The sequence below is a fragment of the Sorghum bicolor genome, chromosome 1 (assembly GCF_000003195.3).
Source record: "Sorghum bicolor cultivar BTx623 chromosome 1, Sorghum_bicolor_NCBIv3, whole genome shotgun sequence".
Lineage (NCBI taxonomy): Eukaryota > Viridiplantae > Streptophyta > Magnoliopsida > Poales > Poaceae > Sorghum > Sorghum bicolor.
In genome coordinates, this window is record NC_012870.2 from 72,273,852 (window position 1) to 72,294,823 (window position 20,972).

Below are 20,972 nucleotides of genomic sequence, written 5' to 3' on the forward strand. Positions count from 1 at the left end.
AAATAAGGTCTAGAGTGAAGTTTTTAAAACTCTAAAAGACTCGTTTTAGCAATATCGTGGTATTTAAAATTATAAAGTTTGTTACAGCAAACACTCCATGATACTCTAAAATTAAAGTATTTTATAAAATCTTGATATTTTTATAAAACTCTAAAAATACTTTGTTTAACAGGACCTAAAGGGTAATTTATGCACTCCAAGGTAGGACCTAGTGTCTCTTCCTGATTAATAACATAGAGCTCTCAAATTTCCAAAACTCACCTTCAATCTTGATTTTTTTAGCAACTTCCATCTCTTCTTCTTCTTCTTCTTCTTCTTCTTCTTCTTCTTCTTCTTCTTCTTCTTCTTCTTTGCAATACATGGAAATATACAAGTGTGTATGCATCAGCCAATCTGGAGGTTTTTTTACCCGCGTGTATCTATCAATCAATGTGGAGAGGTCCTTTCCTGTTTGGTTTTGACTGCTAAAGTTTAATCCTCAGATATTTGACACTAATTTAGAGTATTTGATATAGACGTTACAAAACTAATTACATTGATTGCGACTAATTTGCGAGACAAATCCATTAAATCTAATTAGGACATAATTTGATAATGTGGTGCTATATTAAACATGTGTTAATGATAGATTAATTAGGCTTAATATATTTGTTTTTTGAATTAGCCACAACTATAATAAGTTTTATAATTAACTCGTATCTAGTTTTACTAAATAGTACATGATATTTGATGTGACATGGATTAAACTTTAGCCCCTCGATCCAAACCCCACGAAGGTGAAAAGACATGGAGGACATGGAGGTGTTTGTTTTCACATGCATATTCATCAATGGAGAGGTCCTTTCAATCTAAGGGTGGAAGGACACAAAGAAGCATAAGTAGTTAGACAAGATTTTTAATGTAAATATACCAGAGATAAAAGTAGTTAGAGCGATTTTAGAATAGTCTATGATTTCTGATGTAAAATTATCTTTTATATTTTGAGAGCGAGATGTGAAGTAGGAGTCTATGTTGTACTTATGGAGAGCAAGATGTGAAGTATGCGTCTAAATTATACTAATAGACAACGAGGCTCACAACATTTTAGCAGGAAACTCTATAGTGAACATGACGTGTAGTAGACCAGTAGAAAACCGCATGGAGATCCGGTTACTTGTATGGAAGGTCCATGGACAAACAGGGGGTACTTGATCATGCCTTAACTCTTGCAAGCTTCTCGATACCTCGAGAAAAATTGGACATGAGAGTTTCTGTTATCTTACTAATTTACGGGCTTACTTGGTTGGCTTTCAATTCTTGCCCAACCAAAATTGAGGTAAGCTAAAATTTTTAGTCGTGAGTTGGTTTGCCAAAGAATTGACACACCAATGTTGATTGTCAAAGCTTGGACAAGTCTCTAGAAACTTTTTATTGGGTACATAACTCTTTTGTGTTAGCGATAGTAATACATAGCAAAAGCATAGAACGTATTTAGATAGACACTTGTGTAGATTTTGATAAATGTTTTTAAGCTGTCTAATTCAACCTCCATCTTAGACTTTGCAGTCCTTTTGTACCTCATCCACTATTCTATCTGCATGTGTATTTCGCTAGACAGTAAGGAGCTAATCCCTCTGTTCCAAATTAAAAGATATTTTAGCTTTTATAAATATATTATTTTACTATTTATTTTGATATAATGTATCTCTCTAGATATAGTGTATATCTTAGTGCATAGTGTAGATATAGTGTATATCAGACCTTGTTTAGATGCGAAAAGATTTTGAACTTCGCTACTGTAGCACTTTCGTTTGTTTGTGGCAAATATTGTCCAATTATGGACTAACTAAGATCAAAAGATTCGTCTCGTGATTTAGAACTGTGTCATTAAATTTTATTTTTATCTATATTTAATGCTTCATGCATGTGTCGAAAGATTCAATGTGATGAAGAATCTTGAAAACTTTTTGGTTTTCGGGTGAACTAAAACAAGGCCTTAGTGTATAATGTCATAGCTGTCGCTACTGAACGAGACCTCTGAACCAAACAATACACCTCCCGTCTTTCCTTTCGCCCCTAAATCACTGTCGTTCCACCATTGGTGTCTTCACCGGGATCTGCCGTCGTCCCGAAAGCAAATCCGAGCAAGTGGCGAAGGAAGCGGGCCGGGCGAAGAAAGCTTCGCGGGGTGCCCAAATCCGGAAGCTTGGTAATAATGAACAACAAAAAAAAAGGTCTCTGCGGCTGTGCCAAGTCATACATTACGGTAAACACCATCAAACCAAACGAGCAGCATAGCAAATTAGAACGCTCATCCCGCCGTGAATCGACAACAAAAATTTACAAAAAGTCAGTCCACCACCACCAGCTCCAGCTCCTCGCACGCCGCGCCCGGTGCGTTCGTGCAGGGTTTGCTTGCAGTTGCAGCTCGGATCCTTCATCTCCACATCGACTTGTCCGAGTCGTCGGCGGCACTGACGTTCTCCGACAGAAGCGACGGCCTCGAGCCCGTCGACGTCCGGTGAGAGGCCCGCGGCGAGCGGTGCTCCTGCATCGAGCAAAAAGCAAATCCAAGAACGGGCGGGCGTGTGTCAGACAGTCAATACCACCACCAATGCCATGCGCAAGCTCACTACTGGTAGCCAGCGACACCGGCGAGCGAACAGAACAGAGGAAAGCAATACCATGCGGAAGGGGAACTCGTCGCCCTCGAGCATGTGCACGATCTGCCCCATCTTGGGCCGCTTGTGCGCGTCGGCGTCGATGCAGCGGAGGCAGACGAGGAGCACCCGGTTGAGCACCCGTGGCGGCGGCGGCGCGGCGATGCGCGGGTCCACAAGGTCCTCGACGCGGCGGCTGCCCACCATGCCCCTGAACCACTCCACCAGGTTCACCTCGCCGGCGGGGCGGTTGTAGTCCACGGGGCTGCGCCCGGAGATGAGCTCCATCAGCAGCACGCCGAAGCTGTAGATGTCGCTGCTCTCGTTCAGCATCCCAGTCGACGCGTACTCGGGGGCCACGTACCCGAATGTGCCCATCACCCGGGTCGTCACGTAGCTGGACCCGGACCCCAGCACCTTGGCCATGCCGAAGTCCGACACCTTGGGGTTCCATTTCTTGTCCAGCAGGATGTTGCTCGACTTGATGTCCCGGTGCACCACCTTCGGTTCCAGGCCTTCGTGCAAGTACGCTACGCTGCCACACATGAGCAAAATTACCAGTGGATTTATTTCCCTATTGACACTAAAGATTAATAACAATCGAAGATTATGAAGTACCCTGTCAGCAGAAGAACATGAACATACCCTTTGGCCGTTCCGACGGCGATCTTCATCCGTATCTCCCACGTCAAGGGGCTGACAGGCCCGACGTCGCCGTGCAGCCACTGCTCTAAGTTGCCGTTTTCGACGAACTCGTAAAGGAGCATCCTGTGAAAAGCAAATTTATAGCATTGGCAGTGAGTATCGATCAATCAGACTATCAGCAAGCATTTGTTAGTTCAGTGGCCGACAGTTATTCAGGTGAAATTCACAAGTGTGGGTGCTCACCGTTTAGGGCCTTCCGCGCAGTACCCGATGAGACCGACAAGGTGCTTGTGCCTCACTTTGCCGATGGCTTCAACCTCCACCTTGAATTCCTTCTCGGCCTGACCCCTAAAAACAAATCATCATCTCAATCAACAAGCATGCCGACTAGTAACGCTATCGTCATCAGAACATAAACTTCTATCTGCTGTCCATTTTATCTCTCGAGATTTACCCTAAATGTCGTAGCATGGTATGGTTGAGGTAAGAAACAGCAATAACTGTTGCTTCTATGGCAATCTATCAGGAAACCACGTGCATGCATTTGATTCCCTTGAAAGCTAACACTGCTTCAAAGCTCATTGCACTGCATATTTTTAGTTGGATATATATGCCTACGAAGCTGAATGAAAAGGAAAAGTTTGGTCGTCGCTTTGCCTTTCCCCTGCTTTATCCTTTCTTGAAAGAAAGGATTTAATCGGTGGCCCATATGACTACCGACGAAGTTCAACCAACAAGTAGATGGACACATACGGGCCATCACACAAAAGCACAAAAAGACCCACCTACTCATATCATAATCATACGTAGCCTTGGAAAAACAAAACATATATGTTTTTTTTTGTAAATCATTGACTTTAGTATATGGACATTGTGGGTATGCATACAACATATACTACATTATATCCATGGATTCACAGGATCATCGAGATCAATTATGTGACAATCGTGCCATACAGCACAGTGAGGATCAAAGGTGTGGACACGCCCGCTACGGCTATGATTTTCTCTCCAGCTAAATTGTGTCCTTCAGTGATTTGTGAAGATAGTTGTGAACCCCACTACTAACTTTAAAGTATTAATAAAGACATCAAAGATCAAACCTTTTTGTTTTTGTTTTTTTAGGGTGGCAAAGAAGAAAAGAATTCTCCAGTTATTAAACCTTTTCTCCTTGGTTTTGAAAAACTAAGCATGCACAAAATTTAAAGAGTGCTTTTCGAATCCGGGAAAAAAAATGCTGCTACCACGAATGGTTAGTTGTTGAGCAGTCAATTGATGTAATGCAATTCACCTGTCTAGAACTGAAAACTCACATTGGTAACAAAAGTCAGAAGTATTGCTTTTAAGCTAATAAAAACATGTTTTACAAGCTTTTTTATATGACCATGATAGTAAAAGACTATCGTCAAGCCACATCAACAGCAAAGCTACAACCACCACTGGGGTAATGTGACCAATGACCAAGAAATGCATTAGGAAAGCATCAAACATATCTGTACTACCTCTTGTCAAAATCTTAGGCCCAAGGAGTAGCACTACGATCCTCTACTGTACCCATTAAGGCATTTACACCAGAAAGACAAGAACGAGGGAACATAATTGTACCATGTACTAGGAAGGTTAATTTAATTTACACACGTCGATTTAGTAATTAGTTAGATACTCAAGTAATGAGGGATTTTTTAATCTGAAAGTGGACGCCTGAGTTCGATGCTTTTACCATGATCTGCTTCTGGGATAGAAAAGAAAGATACCAGCAGTACAAAGGAAAAGGAACAGCGAAGATCAGGACACTCACTTGTGATCCAACAAGTCCTTGACCGCGACGACCTCGCCGCCGGCAAGGATGCCGCGGTACACCGTGCCATAGCCTCCCTCCCCGACCACGTTCTCCGGGCAGAACCCGCCCGTGGCGACCTCCAGCTCCGTGAGGTCGTACCACCTCCCCCACCCCATCTCCATCTCCACCCCCGCCGCGGGTGCCCCGCCGCCGCCGACGACGGCCCTGACCGCCTCCGCCTTCCTCTTCACCGGCGACTCGAGCGAGCTCGCGGCCGCGGAGGAGCTGGCCACGCCAGAGGAGGTGGCGGTGGCGGTGGCACCCGCCCCGCCGGCGCCCTGGTCCGCGCCGACGACCTTCTCCTTGCGCGCGGACGACGCCGCGCGGGAGGAGCCGGAGGCGGAGGCGGAGGACGGCGCGTGCTCGACGCGCGACAGCGAGGGCGGCCTGGCGCCCCGCCTGCGCGCGAAGAAGACGGCAGCGGCCACCGCGGAGAGGACGAGCAGGGCGACGAGTGCGGCGGCGGCGCCCACCGCGACGAGAACCGGCATGCCGAAGAGGGTGGTCTTGGAGTTGGAGCCGCCGTCGGCCGGGGCTGCGCCGGCGGCCGATGGCGGCCCGGCGGCGTCCATTGGCGGTTGGGAGCTCGGGGGCGGTGGGGCCGTCCCCGCCTCCGACCCGTTAGGCGCAGCAGAGCAGGAGCAGGGGTGGTGGTGGCGTGGCGAGGGAGTGGAGGGAGGCGGAGGCGGAGCGTGTCGCGGGCGGCAGCCGCTCTGTTTTATGGCGCTGGGCGATTTTCGTCGTTGTGAACGTTGGTGGACTCCTCAATCAAAAAACAAAAAAAAACTTGGTGGACTCGTTGTTGCGTGGGCCCGGCGCATCAATTTTAGGCATAGGCCTTGTTTACTTCCGAAAAGATTTCGGATTTCGGTACTGTAGCATTTTCGTTTGTTTGTGACAAATATTATTTAATTATGGACTAACTAGAATCAAAAGATTCGTCTCGCGATTTCCAGCTAAACTGTGTAATTAGTTTTTACTTTCGTCTATATTTAATGCTTCATGCATGTGCCACAAGATTCAATGTGACGGGGAATCTTAAAAACTTTTTGCTTTTTTGGGTGAACTAAACAAGGCCATATTTGGATGCACCCAACTAAAAGTTTATATAACTAGTTAAAATTTTAAAGTAAAATTTTAGATAGCTAATAATTTCTCGGTGAAACTTTAGCTAAAGTATTTAGATGTTCTAGCTAATAGATTTAACTAAATTTTAACTGGAAGTTGAAATAGCTAAATCCAGCTAAATTTTAGCTAAGTTGTAGGATGCCTAGCAGCTAAATTTAGGCAACGAAAATTTAGCTGTAGCATCAAGCATGCCCATCTGAACTCCTCTTTCATTTTTCCTCACCATTTTTTCAGCTATTTCGGCCTAAAAAAATGAGAGTATTTATAAGCTTATAATCATTCGGATATCCTAATTGGGACGAATGAACAGGACAGTTTCGCATATACGAGTCACAGTTCAACAATAGTTTAGCACTCTGTCATTCATGCAGGGCCTAGTATGCTACAGTACTAATTAGCTATAAGCGACGTTTAAACAGCAGCGCAACTACTCCTATAAAACAGGACTGTACGACGGTGTAACGCATGCATGCGATATACGCGTACTAATTGACACCTAAACAGAAAAGGCACGGCCGGACGGGTTTGATCTGTGACGGCAAATGATGGCGGTATGGACCGGCGGTAGGCCAGGCGTACGGGTGGCGCGCGGCCGCGCGGGCGTATTGCCGTTCCACGGGAGGCGTGTAGTTTTTGTTCCGGTGCCTGCGGCTGCCTATACGTGGAGCTAGCGGTCGTTGGCCGGAAGCTGTCCCGTGAGCGGCCGGCGAGGTATGGAGAGGGCCCGTGAAGGCTCTGTAGCGCCCCGTTGGCTTCTGGTGCGCTCGATCGATCGCCGGGAGTCCGTTACGTTGCGTGTCCTTGCTGCTTCTACGTCGTAGCACCACAACACAGGCTGCTTACGAAGAATGTGTACTGATACGATGATGCCCGTCACGTGTGTACTTATAACAGTATATATATATATATATATATATATATATATATATATATATATATATATATATATATATATATATATATATATATATATATACACACGACCGCTGGTAGGATGTACTCCAAATGATGATGTACAGAGAAGCGCAGTATACGTTTCAGCCAGCAGTTTCGCTTCAGCCTGCCGTATATAGTCTATATAGATACGCCTACCTTTATATGACTATACGGCAGGAACAAACGGCTCAGTTTATGTTACCGACTGTGGCTGGATCATCTTCATCGTCCGAGGACATTCCTGGTCCTCGCACAAATTACGCGATCGATTCCTCCATTGCCAGGTCAAATTCGCTCATTTAATCTCCCTCCTGTATCACGGTCTCCTTTTTCATGGGTCCCCTAATTAACAGAGATGAATAAGAGTACTGTACTCCTCTATGTTTTAACCTAAACCCACATCGATCGGAGATCCTGCACCGGCAACGCTCACAGAAACACCACGAGGCCTAGCTAGACAGCGACAGACGAGTAAAGGCAACCTTGGATTGTCCTTTTGGATTAACAAGAGGCTGCAACGTTCAGGTTCTGTGAGGCAGGTTAAGGTTGCCGGGAAAGCGACGAGGCCACGCAGCAGCTCTGGTATTGTAAAATACACGCCCGGCCCGTGCCTCTGCCCGTCTGCTGTGTCCTGCCCGCCGCGCCGGTTGATTGGCTTGGAAACCAAGCGTGCAAAAGAGTTCGGGAGGGGCGTGCGCCCATGCTTCCCAGTTCCTCATCCTCCCGTTCAGACTTTTAGTCTATACTATATACTAGTACTAGTATATAATCAAATCGAATTAGTACCATTAATTACTGTTGCTCGTAATCAGATCATTTTTCCTAAAAGGAAATGGGCGATCATGTCATAACAGTCACAACGTTGTTTGTGCGCGCATGTCTCCGGCCGGGTTGCCCTGCCAGCTGGCTCGATCCACTGCCAATATGAATGATCACTAGAGTACTTGTGCGATGACTACGGCTTTTAATCATCATCATCATATCGAGCGAAATGGGAAACGTGGCATCGCTCACTGTTCAAAACACGGTACTCCGTTTGGAAATGGGAGTACGTGTCGTTTGGCACGAAAAATAGACGCTCGTGGTGGAATCTGTGTGCCGATAGATGCATGCAAGGCGGAGAAACGGGGATGTGAACACGCAATTAAAAAGGATCACGAGACTCACATCATCATTCATCAGGGCCGCGCCCACGAATGAACGGTCACCGACGCCGCCATCATCTGATTGGTTATTACATGGATGCGTACATATATAGGAGTACGTACGACTCCATGGACGATATATCGATCCCCACCCCCTATAGATTATTGACCGTCCGTGCACGTATCAACAACCATCTCTTTGTGATTACCTGAGGCCTTGTTTAGTTTTCAAAATCTTTGATCGCATACATAGAGCATTAAATATAAATGAAAATAAAAACTAATTGCACACTGTAATTTGTGAGATAAATCTTTTGAACCTAGTTACTCCATAATTAGACAATGTTTATCAAATAAAAACAAAAATACTACAGTAGCCAAAAACCAAAAATTTTGCAAACTAAGGCCTTGGTTAGATCACCCCAAAAACTAAAAAGTTTTCAAGATTCTCCGTCACATCGAATCTTGTGACACATGTATGAAGCATTAAATATAGATGAAAACAAAAACTAATTACACAGTTTGCCTGTAAATCACGAGACGAATCTTTTGATTCTAGTTAGTCCATAATTAGATAATATTTACCACAAACAAACGAAAGTGCTACAGTGACCGAAAACTTTTCATTTAGGAACTAAACAAGGCCTAAACAAGGCTGGGAATACGCAACAGACACAGTGCTCACGATCAGTGAGCATATATCGGCTAGTCCTAGAGCAGCCTGAACAGGTGACAACGAACTGCGTGCAGCAATCGTTTTCTTAGGGCTTGTTTAGTTCACACAGACCAAAAACTTTTAAGTTTCCCGTCACATCGAATCTAAATATAAATGAAATTTACCTGTAAATCGCGAGATGGATATTTTAAATCTAGTTAGTTTATGATTAGACAATATTTGTCAAATAAAAACAAAAGTGCTACAGTACCAAAAACCAAAAAATTGTTTTTCGGAACTAAACAAGGCCTTAGAAATTTTTTTGAAACATTCTCACAATTATGTCTCTGAAAGTTTGATTTTAGAATTTAGACCTAAGACTTGACGCCAGCTAACATTGCTTGACGTCATTCATCATAGCGCCAAACTTGGCGCCACCACTAATAGCGTCAAAGGTATTTAGCTGTGTACGTGGTTCGTGAGCTTGACAAAAGGGGTGAGAAAGAAAAACGAGACGTCGTACGTTCATTATTATGTCAACCTAACCAAAGATGTACAGTAGCAACAATGGCGGCCGCCGGTGGCCGGAGGGACACCTACGCCGGCGTCATGCGCACGATGCCTACAGGTGTCGATCGGTCGGCCCCGCCCGATGCATGCGGCGGCTGGGGGCTGGGGATTAATGGCCGGGCTTGGAGGTAGCTCGATCCGGCAGTGGTGTTGCACTGTTGCTAAACGCCTTTTGCTCAGCCGTGACTGTTCACTGGGCCTTTCGGGTTTCTCTTTCCGCGGCCTCGCAATTAGTCGCGCCGTCCGTTTGGGGCGATCATGATGATACCGAAGCTAATGCGCTAGCCTGTTGGACAATTAGATTAACAGTTCTCGTCTTGCGTAGTCGGAGTAGGCGCATGCAGGTGCGCACCAAACACTGCAGAGCAACACCAAGAGCTCAGACACTTCACTGCTTCGGACACGGGACAGTTGCTTTGGTAATGCATGTTTACTACTACTGAAGCTTCAAGTAAAGCGTACGCGGTACAGAGATTCTTGGCATCTTTGTCAGTTCTTCAACCATCCCTGTCCCAGGAAGTACAGTACCTGATGAATCCCTGCACTTGTCTCCTGATTGTGCATCCACCAAGAGCAGAGTTGAGCCACTGCATGCTTTGCTTGGTGATCAGAGAGAGGCCCTTGTCTTTGTCGATCTGCTCCCAGCGAGCGAGCGAGGGAGAGAGAGAGAGAGAGAGAGAGAGAGAGAGAGAGAGAGAGAGAGAGAGAGAGAGAGAGAGAGAGAGAGAGAGAGAGAGAGAGAGAGAGATGGAAACCTCAGACGCAACGCAAAAATCACTAGAATGAGACCATATACTACGCATGGTGTATTGAGATTTCTGCAGCAAACAACCCAATGCAAAACCAAGAACGTAACCAAATGCAAAACCAAGAACGCAACCAAATGTACAGACTCCATACAGTGCTTGCAATCATAATAAAGGCAGAAAACTATCGAGGAATTTAAACGCCCACGCATCTAATCCTGCTGCTTCCTTAATCACCGGACCGAAAGCTACGTGAGGGCACCGTCGTCGTTATCTCTCGCCAATCACATATCACATATACTACTAGTAGTAGTACTAGATCGATCGGCGGTTGCAGAAAAGCCTGGGATCCAGGCCAGGCGATGTTGTTGCTGTTGGGAGGTCAGCCTCGCAGATGCAGATGCCTGGCTGGCTCCAAGCCCTGTGTTTTGATTGCGAGCATCAAAGCGCGTCGGGGAGACCACGATTGCATTCCGGCAACGGTATTAGGGAAACCACGCTTTCGCCGTTAGGTGGCTTGGCTTAAGCCTTGACTTCGTACTCGCCTCGGCGTCTAGTCTAGTAGTAGTAACAGCAGTCGTTGCTAGATCCTGGAGGTCTCTAGATACCTGACGTTTCTGAATTCTTGACGTCTGTTTCTGATTAAATGACAAGGCACAGAACCTGCCATTTCTTCCTTAATTTCTGCTTTGTCCCTGTCTTTGCTGGTGCTACGTTAGGAGTAGTATTTCAATGGACTCGGAAGGGCCAGAGAATGTCAAGACGGTACAGGCTAAATTCATTTCTTTTTTTTATTCGATTGATTGATGCTCCATTCCATTTCTACTATTATATATGATGGCTAGTTTGCTACCCGCAACAGAAGAGCAGCTGAACAGGGAGATGGTCTCGCTGGAGTTGTTATTGTGCTCAGCTCCCAGGAATGCCAATCAAATCAGGGATCTGAGTACAAAGTCCAAAAAAATAAAGTGATATACTCATTAACAAAAGTTGTTCTAAATTCATGATTATATTGTTCCAGGATTATATTAGAGCATCTCCAGAAGCTTTCCTAAAATCTATTTTTAGGTCATTATTTGGTGAGTCATTGAGTAAAAAATTGTTTTCTATATTTCTGTACACTTCAACAACTTCTCTATATCTTAAGAAGTCTTGAGAGTCGTTATTATTTTCATCTTTAGCTGGAGAGAAATCCGGCATAGAGGAGGTATATTTAGATATTCCATTAAAAAAGGCTGTTGGAGGATATTTTTTCACTAAATTCTCTATTCCTAAAAATTAGAAAAGATATAAAGAGTCTTTTGGAGATGCTCTTACAGATTATTTGTTCCAGATGTTTCATTTGTTAATGAAAATTATTGTTTCACATGCCAAATGTAAACTATTTGTACATTTTTTTTATAAACCTAATATTCAGGCTGTCCTGGTGCAAAACGAAGGAACATATATTCATATAATTTTGAAAACTACTATATATTAAGTCGTTCAAATGACAAAGGACCAGATGTTGGTGTAGGGTTAAAAAAAATACCGATAACTATGGTAGTAATTGGGGGGGGGTTGTAAAAAGAATAACCCGGCCAATTAGGATTAGGAAAGGCATTAGAAAGACAAAAGATATATTATAGTGACTAAATAATGAGAGAGAGAGAGAGAGAGAGTACAGGATACAGAATGGGAATCTGTTCTGCTGTGTCGGCCGCCGCATGGCCTGTTAGCGCTTCCTCGACTTGGGCCAGTACCCAACAGAGCAAACCGGCCAGGCCCAAGTTTAGACAATGGACAGTTCACAAATGAGGCAGCCACCAAAAAATAATTAGAGATGTTGCAAAAAAAAAACGAATAGAGATCGGCATCTTCTTCAACCTCCGTCCGTGGCTGCGGCTCGGACAACGCTCCTTCAGTTCGTCACAGCCTCGCAGACCTTAGCACTCCCCTGTTAATTGATAGGCTGATTGATGGTTAAAATTCCATGATTAGTCAAGTGACGACGGACTAATTTTTAGTTCAGTGATCCAAATGCTTGCATGCACATGATTTTGTAGAAAGTTACTTTTTTTAGATGATTTCTAAACCTTTGGGACGAAGAGCCTATATTCCTCTCTGCTTGTGGGCTCCGACGGTTGGCCGAGGCCAACGTCTCAAGGCAGCTCCGTCGGAAGTCAGAACAGAACACACACGCCACACGTGATGTAATTCTCCTGAAAACGCAGGCGCTTGCTGCCAGTGTGCGCCGCCTCGTTGTCGTCGGAAGAGGCAGCACGGCAGCATCACCATGGCACTGTCACACATGCCGCCAACAATACACCATACCAACTGCACAAGGGTAGTACAATACTACGAGCAGTCGAGTACTAAATTAGGTGCATTCGGCACACCGCACAATGTTTCAGCATCTACATACTATCGTGTTTTTCATCATCATCATCAGTAGGAGAAGTCTTGCAGCCTCCGGATAAGTGCTCACAATGTGGTCGTTTCAGAGCAGGTTTGAGATGAGCCGCCGCTTCAGGGTCCTGGAGGTGGACTGGTACGAACGGACCAGGAGGCCGGCGCCGACGCCGACGCCGAGGCAGATACCCAGACTGATGCCGACGCCGACCCTCACGCCGGCGGTGAACCATGACAGCTCGCTGTACTCCTCGCCGTCGTCAACCCCGTCCGACCTCGTGTAGAGGCTGTCCTCGTCCGGGTCGGGCTTGTAGCACCTGTAATAATCCGATTCCTGCACGCGACACGCAGCAGCGGTTCAGTCGTTTCAGTTCAGACTCCAGAGTGAAACACTGAAAGAAATTTCTCTGAATTCAACGGAGGAGGAAAAGAATTCAGCGCACTGTGATAACAAATCAGATTGTCCAAGAAATCAGATTGTACCTCTGGGTGATGGTTGGGAGGCGTTTCTTTCATGTCCTCCATCTGCTCGCCGCACTCTGGAATCGGGTCCATGAACGCCTTCACCTGGCGCCGCCGCCTGAACCGCAGCTGCATGGCCTTGGTGAACACGACCGGCGTGTCCCGGAACACGCCCGCGACGTACACCTCCACCACGGGCGGCTTCGTGTTCGTGTCCCTCTCCCCGCCGCAGCCGCACCTCAGGAACCCCGAGCCGCGCTGCGTCGGCACCTGGCACTTCATCACCCAGCTCTTGGTGGTGCCGGCGCCCTTGCTGTCGTCCACGTCGCAGTCGCACGCCTCCAGAATCCCGACGAGGATCCTCTCGTCCTTGCTCTGGACCTCGAACCGCACGCTGCCGGACACCCTGACGGTCGCCGTGCACACGAAGGTGGCTTCCTCCGATCTCTTGTCCACGCGATCTCGGCGGAGGGAGAAGGATACGCTGCTGCCCTTGCCGTTGCCGTTGCTGATGATGCCTGGGTGGCGGTCGGCGCCGCTCAAGTCCAGGATGGTGTCAGGAGTGAGCGGGGTGTGGGTGAGCGTGAGAGTGCCCAGCATGGACTCGTCGACCTCGCACCTGCTCACCCTCAGGTAGAAGACTCGAAGTGCGAGGCTGGACGACGGCTCCGGCACGGCCATGGCAGCTTCTGGCTCGGGAATGTCACCCATGTTTCAGAGAATTGATTTTTTTGGGGCTAAGAAGTTGTTCACTCACATGAGAGAAAGAGAATCAACCATCTGTTTCAACTCTGAACATTCAGAGATTGGGGCATCACAGAGTACTCCATCTGTACATCTGTACAAGAAAAAAGAAAACAGTGAGTGGTTAGATTGGCAGGGCATATTACAGGCAGTGAGTGATCACTGATCAGCCAAGAGGCAAGAGCTGCTAGAACTGTATAAGCTACTGACGCATCTCATGCAGTAACAATTCAGTTACAACATAAACGGATAACAGATAGCATCTGCTAATTCACATGCGAAGTATCATGAAGTTCACACAGGATAGATGAAACTCTAGCTGGGCTATCTGAATTGATAATAAGCTTTCTTCTTCAACCCTCCAAGAACATGAAAGGTGAGGAATATGAATTCAGCCTTGCCCTCAAGGCCTCAATTCTAGTATCGATGTCCCAATCCTGATGACTACGGTCAGAATTCAGAAACTGGTAGAATCATAGAATCTTAGACTGTAATTTCAATCGCATATTTGCATGGACGAACAGCTTCTACAGGAGAAACGAATTTTCGATTGCGCGACTAAACTACAACCGCGACCGTAGCCGCAACTAATGATGGAAGAGACCTTCATATTTGGCAAGAACACGATAAGAGAACGCGAAGTACGCAAGAGACAAGAGAGAGGGGACGAATCATGAATACTTGAATAGCTTACCAGATTGAGCTCCAATGTTGAGCGGATCCCTCTCCTGTGTCCTCTTCGGTCCCTCTTCTCGTTCAGTTCTTCAGTCCTGACAAAGAATTTCTCCTATATATCCTATATATATATAGACTACTAGTACTAGGGATCTTTCTTTGGTGGAGGTGAGCTGGTGAGGCCCCGTAAATCCCTCAACTGACACCTCACACAATGCACACCAGAGTCCAAAACCACCGCTCCATGCATGACAACATGAGCCCCTCTAGAAACCTAGTAGGGAAAAATATACTTATATATTTTTGCATAAATGCCCGTGAGGACAGAGCGCTTCCGCAGTCCCGTTTCCCCGCCTCATAATAAAGCAGCGAGTAAATTACCTACCGAAACTGACATGCCACATTTTAATGTGGATTAATTCGCACTAATGTTATACTATATTGCAGGTGTGTTAATGGGAAAATAAAGATATCCTATGTATTTCTTTTTCCGAAAAAAAAAGATATCATTTATATTGTCGGGGCGAATTTATTAGTAGTAGCAGAGTATGGAATTTTGTACCCACATTTTAGATGTCTTAGACTTAGAAGAGTGCCGTCAATAGTCATCCACGTATGTGTAGGAAAAAAAGAAAAAGGAAAAGTGAAGCTGGGAGCTGAATTTAGGTGGTTTAGAAGCAAAAGTATCCACTGCCGTCTGGTCCTGGTGATCAAGATCTCAAACTAGGTAATGGTAGCACCACTAGTCCACATCAAACATCTCCCACCACAAGGAATTAGTGACAAAAGTTATGCTCTCAAATGATTTTCCAGCACCTATGGGCTACAAGGTTCAACAAGTCGAAATCAAACTTGATTAGAATCTGCTAGGACTAGGAACAGGTGGAAAATGTTTAGGATCGCAATAGGGAAACCCTATTTATTTTTCTCAAGATCAGAATCAATTTTAGTATCTTCTAAGAAATAAAAGACCACGAACCAAACTATTGTAGTGAAATTGGCCTAGCATATGGCACTCGACTTGTTGACCGAGAGCATGAATTTACTCTACTTGGTTACACAAGTGGGAGTTTAAATTCACTTTGCTAGATCGACCGAATGAGAGTGCATAATGCACTCAACTTGATTGGCAGGGTATATATGTATGTGTTTACACATAAGTGTGCTATTACTATTCAAGAAACTATGACACTATCATAGGAATTCATGCTAAAACTTTTCTACGTCTTGAGATGACTTGGGCCCCACCTTCTAGAATATGGAAAGGTACCATATATGCGTATGCATTTTGCCTCGCCCACGCCTCTTGGTCTCTCCTCTTCCCCCGTCTACCATCAGTGGTGGATGTAGGATACGGCGGACTAAATGATGAAGATTTAAGACTAGAGGTAGAGATTAATGATGATTTGAGACTAAGTAACCATAGTCTAATGAAGAAATTAGGCTCACTAGGAGGGTTGTAGCCACGACAACACTCCCTTTGGATCCACCTCTGTCTACCATCTTGTTCTCTCGTTCTAGAACTTGCACGAGCCCCACCATGCTCTTCATTGCTCCGACGTCCTCCCTCCCCCTCCCTATTGCCCCTTGTGTGGCCTTGCTAGCGCCGTTCCCGCCACATAGTTGTTTATAAGTGCACGATTCAAGTGCATCAGCTGACTCGAACCAAATCACCGGCTTGCCTCGGATCAATTGTCGTAAATGCAGGACCAGGTGATAAGGTGCAAGAGTAACGAAGATGAGGTGTTTTACAAGTGTCCAAACAACTTCCCGTAATATGTTGGTTTTAGGTCGTTTCATTGATATCTTGTGTTCTATATGGTTGGCCAATATTTTTTTGGGATTCTTTGTTCAATAGAATGACATTACTTGTGGGTACTAATGGTTTGAGGTTGCCTATGAGGAGTATCTACGCGCCAATCATCCTTTTGTTGTTGAACCCAGGAGCTGTGGATTTAGTCTAGATAGAAGATGGAGCAGAGGTGAAAGGCGACTTGAACGCACAATTGTGTCAGATGCTGCACCAACTCAGTGAGTTGAAGGTCAACATTAGTGATGCAATTATTAGAATCAATAATACCAAAGAATAGATCAAGGAAGAGATTGGGAAGGGGAACAAACCTTTTATTGTGGATAGAGTTACGACCGCTATGATTGTAGACGTGTTAGCTGACTTGGTAATGGTTGTTGTGGCTGCTATTATGTGGAAGAAGTGAATGTACGAAGTTAGTAGCTTCTTATTTAGCATGTTGTCTAGTTAGGTTAGTTGCTCATAATAGTTTAGTGGTTGCTAGGTCACTTTGCTGTTTTTTATGAAACAAAAGGGACCTTGGCCTCTACTGAAATTGTGTCAAAATAAAAAACTAGAGGCTACAGTAATTGTTAAATATAAATAAAAATGCTATAATGTTAAAATCCATTTTTTATCTAAACCAGACCTAATATGATTGAACCGATAGAAGCAAAATAGATCATACGCGTATACGGTACCTCTCGTAGATCTGGATGAGCATATTTCAGTTCCGCAGGAATTTCAGTGACGGTGAGCCGGTGAAATATAGTTTTTTTATACTAAATACTGTAAGGTCTTGTTTAGATGTGAAATCTTTTTGGATTTCGCTACTGTAGCACTTTCGTTTGTTTGTGACAAATATTGTCCAATTATAAACTAACTAGGGTCAAAAGATTCGTCTCACGATTTACAGACAAACTGTGTAATTAGTTTTTATTTTTGTCTATATTTATTGCTTCATGTATGTGCCGAAAAATTCGATTTGACGGGAAATCTTGAAAACTTTTTGGATTTCTGTGGCAAATCAACAAGGCCTAACCCCCGTGAGGCCGTGACGCCTGCTTCCGTTCGTCTTCCTCAGGCTTCCGAGTTCCGACCCACCCCGGCGCTCCAGCAGTCCCACGCGGCCGCGCCCTGGCGAATCAGTAGCTTCGCTCCGGCGGCTCCGCTCCCCACGGCCCACGCCCCCGGTCAGGTGACTCCGCGGCTCCGCTCCGGTGCCCACGGTCCAGCGGCCCCGCGCCCCGGCGCGGCGCTTTGCGCGCACGGAGGGACGTTTTCTGGGAGGGCGAAGCGGACGCCCGCTGTCCCGTTTAGTTGGCGTGGAGGCGAAGCTGCTGCTGGGGCTCCTCCAGGCTCCAGGAGCGCTACCAAACGGCTTCCTCCGCTGACTAGCGCTCGCGATCTGATCGTCGCCCTGCCAGAGTCCCAGCCAGCGCAGCCTCCTACTCGTAGCCCACCATGATCCAGGCGGTGATGGTGATCAGCACCCAGGCCAAGCCCCGCCTCCTCAAGTTTTATAATTTCCAGGTTCCAAAGCCTTGCCCTCTTGTCTACATTCTCTCTTTTCTACACTCGTCATCTAGTCCCCTCTCTCTCTTCACCACCCATCAAGTGGTCGATCAATTTTCCCATCCAGATCAACCACAGCTTGATCTATTGCTCGAGGAATTACGTCAGCAAAGCAAATATTATTGCCCTTAATTCATTTACTTCTCCGTTTTATGGTTGCAGCCACCCGAGAAGCATCAGGACCTCGTCCGCAGTGTCTTCCAATGTATGCGCGGTTCGGTTCCTAATTTCTTCATTAATTTTGTATGCACGCTGAGCTGTGTAGTTTATTGTTGCAGTACTCTCTGCAAGGCCTGACAGCGTGAGCAATTTTGTCAAGGTGGACTCCATATTTGGCCCGGTAATGGTTGATAAAGTAGTAAATCTTTGCTAAAGGGATAACTGGTATGCAAATGCTAGCAATGGATGAAACAAGTTAATTGGTCAGATGCCATTTGTCTCCTTGGCTTCAGACATGCAGATTGGTATCTTAGGCATCTGTATGTAATCTAAGCTGTGCTAACTGCCCAGTGGTTAACTTGCTCTGTCTAGGTTAATTTGCTCATATATTGACAGAGACTTGATAAGGTTTGGTTTTCTTCTTTGCGCTTTGCAGGGAACAAAAATGGTCTACAAGCATTTGGCCACACTATACTTTGTTTTTGTATTTGATAGCTCTGAGAATGAGCTTGCCATGCTCGATCTGATTCAAGGTACCCTTATGGCTTATTGATGAAAGAGGAAAGCATTCTCTTTTTTTTCTAAGAAACAAATTATAGCATTCTCTTTTTTTTCTAAGAAACAAATTATATTCAGTGTGTTATCATGTCATTCATCTGTTTGGCCTGTCTTACTATACAATCATTAGCTATTTATTGTGCTTCTTTCAGCATTCAATCACCATTGTATTTAACTTTTTTATTCTGTATTTAATGCATTATTTTTCTGTTACAAAGTACCTGTGAATTTTGACGTAACTACACTAGCACGTTCTCAACTTTCTTCTCTGTCCAATTCTGTCTAGCTACTGAAATTTTCACCTTGCACTTCACTGTCACTGAAGACTTAATTTGTCCACCTTTTGTCGAACAACACTCTTATCAGTTCTGATTCTAGGAGATTGATTACTCAAACTTTGTCTCATGCACAGTTTTTGTTGAAACATTGGACAAATGCTTCAAGAATGTATGCGAGCTTGACATTGTGTTTAACTTCAACAAGGTACCATATGATTCTACCCTTTTTATCTTTTTATACTAGATTGTGTGCCTATCAAGGATGCGGTATCCTGCTGAAATTTTCATTTATGATTCTTCAGTTGCACGTTTTAAGCAGAATAGCTAGATTGAATCCCTGTTATGCAGAATAGCTATACCATTATCTATCCATCTAATTAATTTGTGGTTGTAATAGACAAGTACACCCATTCTCTGACTTTAAAGCAATATAGATAGGCTTCAAATGGATGATTTTCTTATGACATAGTATCACCCCAGGTGGAGTTTGGATGACACCTGCCTTAAATGATGGAGGGCACTGCACTGCCGCATTGGGCACCCCTAGGGGAGAGGCCTTGGCTAAGCAGAGAGTTGAAAACTTGAGATACATTGTACTTCAATTCCATTGCCTGCTTTGTCTCTGCATTGCTTACATCCTTGTTTAGAGGAGGGTCCTCACTCTTCAGAAATCTAAGCGGACAATAGACAGAAACAACCTTACATTAAAGATAGAAAATATAGAATCATGTATATATTACACAGTAACTTCAAAACTAGGAAATCTGCACCATCCTTCCTGCTTCCTACCCATTATTGCTGCCGCCCACCTTAGCTTGCCACCTCCCAGTGGTGTAGAACTTGAAAAGCAATGAAGGACCAGGCTAGAGCATATTTTCATGCCTTGGCAATATAATTTTGTTAGTATGCAGATACTGGTAGCTAAGGAGGGCTACGCCAAACTTTGGCTCCTTAGTACTGAACCTGCAGATGCATATGGTGCTGGTTTTCCCTTGTTCACTGCATTCTCAAGTGTTCACAATGAGATGTACTTTGACGTTTATGCATAGAAATAGAAGTGCTCAGTCTTAAGACAAAATGCCCCAATAATTCACTCTGGTGTTCTTGTGTTTCTTCACGTTCTTTTAATTTAACTGTCAATATCTGATGCAGCTGCACACGATTTTGGATGAGATGATATTGGGCGGACAGGTGATCGAAACGAGTTCAGAACAAATAATGAAATCCGTGGAAGAGATTGAAAGGTTCTCCTCGCTGCCTTCACTGCTCCATATATTGTTTACACTACACTCTTGTACGTCTCGTGCTAATATGACTGTCCATTACTTGACACAGACTGGAGAAACAATCGAGCACAACCAGTTTCATACCCAAGTCAATTACAGAGCGTTTTACCCGTTAAGCTTCCACTCGTTTCCAGGACACCGAGCATTTAGGTGTGAACAGAACTGAGAAGACATACCATTCCAGTCTCATTTTAGTTCACCTGACGGGTTTTGTCATGTTTCATTGTATGCCCCCGAGCTGTACTCTGTAAGCCTGTAACATGGATATGAATGCGGCATCTGCAGTCTAATAATACTTCCTGCTTTATATGCTTGATCGTCTGACAGTGCTTGCTGAGGTTCAGACATGCATCAGTAACAAACTAGCAATATTATAGAGGGATCGCTGGTCTCTCGCCTCATGTATCATGATAACTTAGATCACTGTTATTTTTTTTTTCAACCGACGTTGCCCATTCATGGATCAAGATTTCCCTTGTGCTTCATTTTTTTTAATCATTGTCAAACAGTCAGCGTGTGCCAGCTCGCACACTCTGTCAATTCATTAGCCGATTCATCTTATATAAAAAAAAGGAGGTCCAATTCACCGCTGTAATTGTATAAGCATGATACAATTTTTGAAGTGAGATATTTATGTGATCGTTTTTAATTTCAACCTGATTGCGGAGTAAGTGCAAGTGAAAATTTTTCTAGCCATCTGGTGTGTTGCATCCGATGGCTGATATTTTGTTCATGCCCGTCGATCAATATT

General features: G+C 44.9%; 3 protein-coding genes across 3 annotated transcripts; 1 reads left to right on the top strand and 2 right to left on the bottom strand.

Annotated features, from left to right (window-relative positions):
- LOC8056847 (probable receptor-like serine/threonine-protein kinase At4g34500) lies at positions 2,278 to 5,863 on the bottom strand. The gene is made up of 5 exons (XM_002468169.2): positions 5,083 to 5,863; positions 3,528 to 3,632; positions 3,285 to 3,407; positions 2,664 to 3,174; positions 2,278 to 2,527 (listed from the first exon to the last, which is right to left on the bottom strand). The coding sequence occupies exons 1-5, from the start codon at positions 5,694 to 5,696 to the stop codon at positions 2,417 to 2,419; spliced, it is 1,464 nt and encodes a 487-aa protein (XP_002468214.1). The 5' UTR covers positions 5,697 to 5,863; the 3' UTR covers positions 2,278 to 2,416.
- On the bottom strand, positions 12,368 to 14,853 carry LOC8085243 (uncharacterized protein At1g01500). Its single transcript, XM_002468170.2, has 3 exons — positions 14,596 to 14,853; positions 13,179 to 13,995; positions 12,368 to 13,029 (listed from the first exon to the last, which is right to left on the bottom strand). The coding sequence occupies exons 2-3, from the start codon at positions 13,866 to 13,868 to the stop codon at positions 12,784 to 12,786; spliced, it is 936 nt and encodes a 311-aa protein (XP_002468215.1). The 5' UTR covers positions 13,869 to 13,995; positions 14,596 to 14,853; the 3' UTR covers positions 12,368 to 12,783.
- Positions 17,425 to 20,680, top strand: LOC8085244 (AP-3 complex subunit sigma). The gene is made up of 7 exons (XM_002465558.2): positions 17,425 to 17,898; positions 18,103 to 18,145; positions 18,219 to 18,280; positions 18,536 to 18,632; positions 19,070 to 19,140; positions 20,088 to 20,179; positions 20,271 to 20,680. The coding sequence occupies exons 1-7, from the start codon at positions 17,830 to 17,832 to the stop codon at positions 20,335 to 20,337; spliced, it is 501 nt and encodes a 166-aa protein (XP_002465603.1). The 5' UTR covers positions 17,425 to 17,829; the 3' UTR covers positions 20,338 to 20,680.

Coding starts and splice junctions, on each gene's coding strand:
- LOC8056847 (XM_002468169.2), bottom strand. CDS start 5,696: ATGGACGCCGCCGGGCCGCCATCGGCCGCCGGCGCAGCCCCGGCCGAC. Junction 3,633..5,082: donor AAGGACTTGTTGGATCACAA/GTGAGTGTCCTG, acceptor ATTTGTTTTTAG/GGGTCAGGCCGAGAAGGAAT. Junction 3,175..3,284: donor GCCGTCGGAACGGCCAAAGG/GTATGTTCATGT, acceptor CATGTGTGGCAG/CGTAGCGTACTTGCACGAAG.
- LOC8085243 (XM_002468170.2), bottom strand. CDS start 13,868: ATGGGTGACATTCCCGAGCCAGAAGCTGCCATGGCCGTGCCGGAGCCG. Junction 13,030..13,178: donor CTCCCAACCATCACCCAGAG/GTACAATCTGAT, acceptor TGTCGCGTGCAG/GAATCGGATTATTACAGGTG.
- LOC8085244 (XM_002465558.2), top strand. CDS start 17,830: ATGATCCAGGCGGTGATGGTGATCAGCACCCAGGCCAAGCCCCGCCTC. Junction 18,146..18,218: donor CGTCCGCAGTGTCTTCCAAT/GTATGCGCGGTT, acceptor TTATTGTTGCAG/TACTCTCTGCAAGGCCTGAC. Junction 19,141..20,087: donor TTGTGTTTAACTTCAACAAG/GTACCATATGAT, acceptor TATCTGATGCAG/CTGCACACGATTTTGGATGA.